At 47.0% G+C, this 9,990-nt stretch overlaps 1 protein-coding gene across 1 annotated transcript; it reads right to left on the bottom strand.

Annotated features, from left to right (window-relative positions):
- Positions 1-1,160: 1,160 nt before the first annotated feature.
- Positions 1,161-8,900, bottom strand: ITLN2 (intelectin 2). The gene is given in 9 exon segments (XM_011957603.1): positions 1,161-1,433; positions 2,741-2,844; positions 3,912-4,032; positions 4,420-4,578; positions 4,907-5,154; positions 6,483-6,593; positions 8,206-8,269; positions 8,551-8,681; positions 8,793-8,900. Coding segments are annotated over 8 exon segments (966 nt in total). The 5' UTR covers positions 8,557-8,681; positions 8,793-8,900; the 3' UTR covers positions 1,161-1,280.
- Positions 8,901-9,990: the final 1,090 nt, after the last annotated feature.

Raw genomic sequence — 9,990 nt, 5'->3', positions numbered from 1 at the left:
TTTTTTTGAGATGCAGTATTGCTGTCACGCAGGCTGGAGTGCAGTGTTGCAATCTTGGCTCACTGCAACCCCCACCTCTTGGGTTCAAGCGATTCTCCTACCTCAGCCCCTGAGTAGCCAGGACTACAGGTGCACACCACCACACCTGGCTAATTTTTGTATTTGTAGTAGAGATGGAGTTTCAACATATTGTCTAGTCTGGTCTCAAACTCCTGACCTCATGATTCACCAGCTTCAGCCTCCCAAGGTGCTGGGATTACAGGTGTGAGCCACCACACCTGGCCGTCTCTCCTTTTTAGTAAGCAACTGGAGTTGGGATTCCAGATGTGGCCAGGCACATGCACCTCTGGGGAGACTATCCTGACTGCTAAAGCTGGAAGAATAAAAGAAATGGGTGGTTGTGCCTTCTATCTCCTGTTTATCTTCTTTAACACATTTATATTGAAGGCTTTATTTAATTAGCTAATAAAGGTGCATTAGGAAGAATTAACATGAAATATTTTCTATTGTCCTTAAATCCAGTTCAGGAATCTCCTAAAAACAGGAACATACTTGTGCTCTGGGACAGATGACACTTGAAATTCCAAACCCAGAATGTCTTTTTTTTTTTCTTTTTCTTTTTTCTTTTTTTTTTTTTTTTTTTTTTTTTTAGATAGAGTTTGGCTCTGTCACCCAAGCTGGAGTGCAGTGGTGAGATCTTGGCTCACTGCAACCTCTGCCCCTCTGGCTCAAGCCATCCTTCCACCTCAGCCTCCTGAGGAGCTGGGACTACAGGCCCACATTACTGCCTAGCTAATTTTTGTACTTCTTTTAAAGATGAAGTTTTGCCATGCTGCCCAGGCTGGTCTCAAACTCCTGACCTCAGGCAATCCACCAGCCTCGGCCTCCAAAAGTGCTGGGATTACAGGCATGAGCCACCATCCCTGGCCCAGAATGTTTTTTTATTTTTCAGTTTTTTATATCTTTTTGCTAATCTTCTCTGTATTGTTTCAATTTTAGTATATGTGTTGCTGAAGTGAACACTTATTTTTATTCAATAGGCTCTTCCTAGCCACTGTACAGGCCCAGAATGTCCGATGTGGAATTCACCAGAACCATAGGTATTCTTTTAAAAATCCCTCAATACATCAGCCAATTTATAAAAAGAATTCAAAGAAACATAGAGTTGCAGATTGATGTAATTTAGTCTCTTCTCCTCCTTGTTAGAATTCCGGTTTTTCTGTCTCCCAATAGCTGGGGTTGGAAGATGGGTTCTCACCCTGACACCGCAGAGCTCTCTCTCATCTATAGAACAAGAGTACAGCTGCCACCATTATCTCCTGACTGCAGCTCCTCCGAATGTGAGCTCCATATCCATTCCAGTCAAAGGCAGAGAAGTCCCCACACTGACAGGGCTTGCCCTGTGGGAAGAACCCTCCTCCACTGATGCAGTGCTGGGAAACAGAAAGAAGAGACACTGTGAGGGATCTGATTTGCTGCTGACACCAGTGAGCCCAAGACTGGTATCTAACTCCAGACCTCAAGTGATCCACCTGCCTCGGCTTCTCAAAGTGCTAGGATTACAGGCATGAGCTACTGCACCTGGCTATGCATGTATTTTAAAGAAATAATGCATGCCGGGACATATGCAAACATGTACTAATGGACAGTCTAAGGAGCACAGAGCCAGTGGAGAAGGTTATCAAGGAAAAGGGCATAAAGACACCTACTCTAGTCCACCCCCAGTGCCCACATGGTCAGCATCCTCTGAATTCTAATCTGCGAGTCCCTCCATGAGAGAATAGCCGTCTCATCGCAGCTAGAGAATGAAAAAACTGAAAGCTGAGGCAGGGAAGTGAAGATGGAACTGTGAGTTCAGACTGTCAGTTGGGGAGGGAAGGGGGCCCTAAGTGAATACCCTTGTTCTTGATGGCTCTGACACTTTCTTCCTCCAGCCCCTAGGCACAGGATGTCCCTCAAATACAATCTCCCACCACTACAGCTATGGTGCTGTCTTCTACAGTAAAAATATAAAGCTTCTAAAAGTTAAGATTAATATTGGAGAATATTTTCATGACCTCAATGTAAGGAGGTTCATCTTAAAGAAAACATGAAAAGTACTAACCATAAATGAAAATTTTGATAAACTGAATTCCATTAAAATAAATTATACTCAGCCAGGCGTGGTGGCTCCCACCTGTAATCCCAGTACTTTGGGAGGCCAAGGCAGGTGGATCACCTGAGGTTGGAAGTTTGAAACCAGACTGACCAACATGGAGAAACCTGTCTCTACTAAAAATACAAAAAAAAATTAGCCATTCATGGTGCTGCATGCCTACAATCCCAGCTACTCAGGAGGCTGAGGCAGGAGAAACACTTGAACCCAGGAGGCAGAGTTGCAGTGAGCAGAGATCGTGCCATTGCACTCCAGCCCAGGCAACAAGAGTGAAACTCCATCTCAAAAAAATAAATAAAATAAACAAGATTTTAAAAATAAATAAATTATACTCAACTTGTGGCATCTACTACTCCAACCTTTGTATCACTTCATTTTTATTAAAAATATGGACTCTGCAAAGAAAAATAAATAAATAAAAAATAAATTATATTCATAAGACATCATCAAGAGAGTAATGAGAGTAAAGAGAATAATGACAGTAAGCAAGTAACCACAGAGACACAGAATGATACACCCCACACAGTGGCACACACGTGCATACCCATGCACACACATGGGCCATTGATCTCCCCAAAAACTCACATGCTCAGTGTTACAGCCAGTAACTCTTATGCCAGCACAAAGGGCTTTGGCTGCTCTCTCATTATTAAACACCCAGAACTGGACAAATCCTGCAACAAATTCCCCTGAAAAAGAAGAGGTGAAGAAGGAGCCAAGCATTCACAGGAGGAACTAGAAGCAGCATCCCATTGGCCAGTCCAGGAATTCCCTAAGCCAAAAGCTGAGACTACAGCCCAATACCCCAGGCTGTAGGGGTGCAGCCCAGCACCTCTATGGCCCGTGGCTTGTGCATGTCAGTCCTAAACTTGTCCCCAAGGGAACTTCTTTTCATCTGGGGCAAGAGGACAAAGGCTGGGTCTCACAAAAGGACCCTTGTCTGCCTACAGCTTATAGGAGAAGATAGACTCCACAGAAAGATTACTAAAAAGATCTGAGAAGGCCCAGCAGGAATAAGCAATGATCAGATGTGGCTGCCTGTTGCTGTTTACACACTTCTCATCCAATTACCATGGGTTAGTTTCCCTGGCCATCACCTGCTTTCATTGAAATATCAAAGGCAAACAGTGATGTCTTTGATTTTTTTCATCCACAACTTAACTTCTGTGGTCTTATTATACTGAAAACTGTCTTTTGTAAGATAATTAATAGTTATCCTTCATAACAAAAGTAAATCTCTCTCACCACTCTGCTAGTGGTTCTTTCCTGTGAACCTCAGTGTGCACCTTATCTTTCTTGTTTTTTTTGGTTTTTGTTTTTTGTTTTGAGATTGGGTTTCACTCTTGTTGCACAGGCTGGAGTGCCGTGGTGTAATCTCAGCTCACCACAACCTCCGCCTCCCAGGTTCAAGCGATTCTCCTGCCTCAGCCACCTGAGGAGCTGGGATTACAGGCATGCGCCACCATGCCCAGCTAATGTTTTGTATGCACCTTTTCTTAACTATTATAAGAGGCCACACAGGTGGTGATGAAGAAGCTGGGATTATGTCCTGTGAAATGGGGATAATAGCAATTCTAACTTCATAGTTTTCTCATGATAATTAAATGACACAAAATCATGCTAAGTTCCAAGACAAGAGTCTGGTGCATTTTAAGTGCTCAGTAAATACTAGTAATTATGAATTGTTCTTATTTGCCACCATTCTCCAAGAGTGCAAGAAAATATTTATGACCAGACTTAGGGAGCAAATACTCACATTGACCATATGGTGAGTAGCAAGATGCAGTCTTCTTAGCATCACCAAAGTCATAGACCACAGGTATGGCTGGGCCATTGTCATTCCAACATTTCCCTCATCCGTATTTCACTGGGTATTTCTGCAGAGACCCAGAAGAGAGGTTTTGTGAGAACAGTAGAGATGCTGCCACAGTGCAGGGAGAGGAGGAGTTTCAAGTTAACTGCCATTAACCAAAACCAATCATAATAATAGTGATTCCTTTTCCCCATAGCTGTGTCTCCCCAACAGCCCCAAACCTCTTGTCCCTGTCTCTTTCTCCCTATGCTCTCCTGTCCCACAGGCCTCTTCGTTGCCTGGCTTAGAGTTTCTAAGAGGCCAGACATGAGTTCACAGTGAACCAAAGGAAGGAGAAACAGCCAAACACTCGGTAGTGATGTGGAACCACAGGACAGAGCTGCCCCCTACCCTAGACACTTGGCTCTCTGTTCACCAAAGAAAGTGCCCCCCAGCCAGCAGCCCCATGTACCTGGTAGAGGCCAAACAGATGATGTCCCAGTCTCTGGAAAAAGCCAGTATTGGTGCGGTATCTCAGCAGGGCGCTGTTTCTCCAATGCTGCATGGGGGACTTGTTGGGCACATGCCAGATGCTCAGGTCCTTGGCCTGGATGTCATAGTAGCAGGGGTTCTGGAAAGCAACAGACACTGAGTCTGATTGGGCCAGGAGGCAGAAGGTCCACACATGCAGCCTCAAGTGGGCTGAGAGCTCTGGGATCCAGTAAGCAGATGGTTAGCCACACTCAGACACCCTACTCCCAGCAGATGATCCCATCACCACTCAGGGCCCTAACAGCCTTGTTGGGAGGAAGTTGTGATTCAAGGCATGTATTTCTCTCTTATTCTTCAGCCCTTCCCCACATCCCCACCTTCCACCCCTCCCTACTGCAGGCTTGTGGCCAGCCACACTCCACTTCTCACCCTCACCCTCACCCTAGTGGGTGGGAAGTGGCACCAACCTTGTAGTCATCGCTCGTGGCTGCCTCTGCAGACCCAAAGGTGTTGTAGTTGGCCCTGTTGCCGTCGCCCTCTGGGTAGTCTGCTTTGTTGCCCTGCTGACTGGACCAGCAATCGCCCACCGTGCACTTCCCATGCATGTCATTCTCATGCACGCTGGCCACCAGGGTCCAGCCACCACCCCCTGAGGTCATGTCACAGAAGGTCTGGTAGACAACACCATTCTTGGTGCGGAGAAAATACGGGTCATCTGTAGAGAGAACCAGCCCAGAGCCTCCCTGTCTGAGAGCTCAGGGTTCATCTCAGCCCTGTGAACAGAAAAGCCCTAGGAAGTCAAAAGTACACTCAGAAGACTGCAACACACACTTGCTGGAAGATGATGCTCCGCGCGTCTTGTGTTCTGGTCACCTATGAGCAGAGGCACTGACTGCCTTGGCTTCATACTATCTTTTCAAAGAGTTTGTAGAGCAAATAGCCTTAGAAGAGACAGAGATGGTATCTCCCTCTCGACAGTGCCACCCTGTGGCCAGGAGAGGCCAGAAATCAGCACATAGACACATCTGAGTCTATAGCAGGATGGGGCCTCTGTACAGCTCAGAGCAAAGGTTGTGCCCATTTCATAAGATTCAGCTTCCCTAAGCTCAGAGTTCCCCTTCTGTTCCCAAGCTTGCAGGAGACTGGCTCCACTGTGGCATCCCGGTGACCTTGCACATTTGCACATAGGCCACATAGGGACAGCTGACCTAAGCCTTGGCAGAAAGCCTGTGGTCTTCCTGAAACATGGAAAGATGGGAAGCTTGTGAGGACCTGCAATGAGGTCACTTCTCACCCCTCTCCCTATCTTTCGTGGAGGCTGTCATGAGACAGCTGTCATGACTGTGTCATCACCTCCTGGGTTCTGAAGAGGTATGAGGTTTTTTGCCTCACTTGCCCCCACCCCATAGGGTACACAGGCCATGAAATGGCTATGGCAGCATGGACTGGCTCCTCAGCCACTGCCCATGTTGCATTGTCACCTGCCCTCTTTTCTGTGCCGTCTTGTGGGACAAGGGATGGGAAAAGCTGACACTTTTGCCAATCTTGAACTTGCTATCTATGTGAGTAATAAACTCTCTGGCTCTAAAAAGGGCTCGTTGTTTCCTTGCCAGCCACATTTGTCAGCCAGCTTGACAAACCCACTACTTGGGCAGATGTCACCTGGCCCAGTACAAGAAAATGCTGATGCTCTGGCTGCTGCTATTTCTGTGATTAATAAAGTTCTTTGTCTCTGGCTCGGGAGTTTCAGGTTTTCTGCCAGCATCTATAAACCCCGGGCAAGTAGGGGCAAATCAGACTCATCACAGTTCTTGCCACCACTGTAAGCATAACCAGGAACACTGCATTCTCCCTGTGTTCAGAAGACTTTGTGACTGGAATGGGACACAGAAGCCTCGAAATTCCCACTAGAAACCTCCTTGCGTAGGAGCTGGGCACAGAATAGTCTCCACGTGGATATGTCCCTCCTGATTTCCATGACTGGGCTCTGTTGAGCTAAAAAGTAGCTTTAAAGAGAGAATGGTGAGTTGGTTCATTACTCACCACCTGCACTATGGCAGAATTCCTTGACTTCTTTGTAGCTTCTAGTCAGGGAAGAAAAGGAGGAGGCACAGGTTTGGAACTCCCTCAAGAGCATCTCAAGAGAAGAGGCCGCTGTTGGAAGATGTGAGAATGATTCTCATTAAAAGTCTGACCACTGAGGCCATCTTTCCTGGCCAACCTCTGCCGCTGCATCACTCCACTCTGAAGTCCCAGGAAGAAGGTCAGGGATTCTCTATGCTAAGACAGTCTGATCCAACAGCTGGTATAGGTTAAACACCTGGAATCTTCCACTCAACTAACTTTAATTAAATACCTACTGTGTGAACTACCTAGATGCCGGACAAAGACAATTTGACACATTTCTTCAAGAGACTACATTCTACAGGGAAGGAGCACATGGAAAGGGACCCAACTGAGATGAGAGGGCAAACCCACCTACGGGGGTGAGGCCTGGGAACTTGCTGGGGAAGGGACCAGCTGTAACTCAGAGCAGGCTGATTTTGATGGGAGAATGGGAGCTGGCTACCGGACAGGAAGAAAAGGGGAGAGTACACCCCAGGAAGAGAAGAAAGCACATGAGATGGCCTGAAGCAATAGCAGAGCCCAGCCCAGCCCAGCCTGCTGAAAACTATAGGTCAGTCTCTTACTGCGGCTGGAACATATGTTGTAATACAAAGAGGTTTGGAAACCAAAGCTGAAAAATTAACAGAGGCCAGTGGAGGAAGGGCTGTGTATATTAGTCTAAAAGCCTAAAAATTATTCCAAAAGCCTGGCAGAGTAGGAAAAAGTGTAAAATTACAGGACTCAGGCCAGCCATGGTGGCTCATGCCTGTAATCGCAGCACTTTGGGAGGCCAAGGAGGGCGAATCACAAGATCAGGAGTTCAAGACCAGCCTGGCCAATATGGTGAAACCCTGTCTCTACTAAAAATACAAAAATTAGCTGGGTGTGGTGGTGCACACCTGTAATCCCAGCTACTGGGGAGGCTGAGACAGGAGAATCGCTTGAACCCAGGAGGCGGAGGTTGCAGTGAGCCAATATTGCGCCACTGCACTCCAGCCTGGGTGACAGAGCAAGACTCCGTCTCAAAAAAAAAAAATTACGGGACTCAAGTTAAAACCCAGACAACCCCTGATGACAGTGCCTCCTTGAGCAGACACTTAACATCTCTGATCCTTTTTCTTCACCTTTAAGGTGTCATTAATAACTTCTTTATACTCATGGAGATCAAATGAGATGCATATGTAAATGATGGATTGAAATAAACAAAAAACTCAGTATCAATGAAAAAATATCACTACTGTGCCTACTGGAAGAATAGAATTGTGAGGATGGCAACCAGAGGAGGGTGTACCCTGGCCACAGCACTGATCACCCAGCTCCCTCTGGAGATCCCAAGGCCAAGGCCACAAGAGCAGCTGAGCAGGGACACAGTTTACTCTCTCACCTCATGAACCCCTCACAGTCACAGAAGCAGAGAATCAAGCCCCAGGACACACCTGAGCTAACATCCTGACTGCTTCAGACCAGACCCCAGGAGAAGCCAGAAATCAACACCCAGTCCACACCTCAAGTTGGCTGCCTATCCTGGGTTCCATGCCTCTCCAGGACTTCCCCCCTGGCCCTTGACTTCAGAACCCTGCCCAGCTCTACTCCCTCCAGGGCCCTGCAAAGCAGAGGGGAGCCCAGGGAACTGCAGCTCCTACTGTCAGGAGTGATTTACCTGCACTGCACCTGCTGGTGGCCACAGAGAAGAATAACAGGAAGCAGAGTCTGGTCATTGTCCTCTAAGGAAAAACAAGATGCACAAGGTCACTGGTTGGCCCCTCCTTTGTCATCCTCTCATTCTTACTCCCTGACATTTCTGAGTCAGGAAACCTCACATGGAAAATGATGGGCTTATGAGCATTCTAGAACCTCCTGGAATATCCCCCATGGCTGTCCAGCACTACAAATACCCCAGAGGCCACGGGTTCATTTCCCTGAAACTCTCAGTCTCTAAAACTGAGACCAGACCTGAGCTGGCATAATTGCTCCCACATACATGGATCAAAAACACTTTTCTCACCAGCATAGACAGCTCCCTCCTCCCTTCCTCACAGATGCCAGGAGCTGAAAGTTCCCTTCTGGTGGACACTCAGAGCTCCCCTGCAGAGGATCCTGATGCGGGGTGAAGTGCTGGTCCCTTTATGTGGAGAGCTGTGGAGAGTCCAAAAGCCTGGCAGAGTGGCACCCAAGCCCTGCCCAGCCCAGCCCTGATCAGCCTAGACTGCCGGCCCCTCCCTCTGATTCCCTTCCCTCTGAGGGTACCTGAGCCTGGGCCCCTGGAAATGAGAAGGATGTGTGACTGGCTGGAGGAGCAGGGAGCTGTGTTCCTGGCCACACAGGTAACTGTCACCATCTGAGGAGGGGCGTCCTGCTTTGCCAGGGCAGGCCATACAATGTAGCAGTATCTAATCAGATTTGTGGATAGGTCACAATCCTCCCCTGAGTTCTCCCTCTCCCACCTCCCCCAGATGCCCTGGCCCCCAGACACAGCTCTGTCAATAAATCATCCTTTTAGACTGAGGTGACACTTCATGAAAAATAAATTAATTAAGAATAATAATTGGCTGGGTGCAGTGGCTCACGCCTATTATCATAGCACTTTGGAAGGCTGAGGTGGGCAGGTTACCTGAGGTCAGGAGTTCAAGAGCAGCCAACATGATGCAACCCCGTCTCTACTAAAAATACAAAAATTTAGCCAGGTGCATGCTGTAATCCCAGCTACTCTGGAGGCTGAAACAGGAGAACTGCTTGAACCTGGGAGGCAGAGGTTGCAGTGAGCCAAGATCACACCACTGCACTCCAGCCTAGGCAACAGAGCAACACTTCGTCTCAAAAATAATAATAATAATAATAATAAATAGAGGAAAAGAAGACATCATCCTTCCAATCTTTCCTCCAATTTCTCTATGAAGCCTTTCCTGACACCTCCACCCCCAGACAAAGCTGATGGCTCCCTCCTTTGTCCCATTACTATACATTGTCCAAACACTAATTATTGCATGTATCCTGCTGTAATTTTATTGTTTTATTAACTCTGTTTTGAAACAATTTAAAATTTATTAAATGTTGCAAAAATAACAATGGTATAAAACCACACATATGTCCTTCACCTAGATTCAACTATTGTTAATATTTCACCCCATTTGCTTTATCATTCATGTTCTCCCTCTCTCTCTCTCTATATATATATATATAAATACACCCACACACACACAAAATTTTTTCGGAACCATTTGAGGGTAAGTTACATACATCATGGGACTTTATTTTTAAATAAGTGTGTGTTTGGACGCACGGAGGCAAGATGGCGCACTTCCGGGTTCTTCATCACCAACTTTTCCCGTGCACGCAAAAATGCAGCCAGCGACCCGGGAAGGTGCAGACCAACCGGGCATGCACCAGGTGATGTCAATCCGAAGAGACTAACATTTACTTGGTCGCACCTGCGGAACACCCCCCG

This window comes from Colobus angolensis, unplaced genomic scaffold, assembly GCF_000951035.1.
Source record: "Colobus angolensis palliatus isolate OR3802 unplaced genomic scaffold, Cang.pa_1.0 Scaffold447, whole genome shotgun sequence".
In the NCBI taxonomy this organism is placed as follows: Eukaryota; Metazoa; Chordata; class Mammalia; order Primates; family Cercopithecidae; genus Colobus; species Colobus angolensis.
Note: the sequence above shows the minus strand (reverse complement) of the source record. Positions and strands in the feature narration are given on the sequence as shown.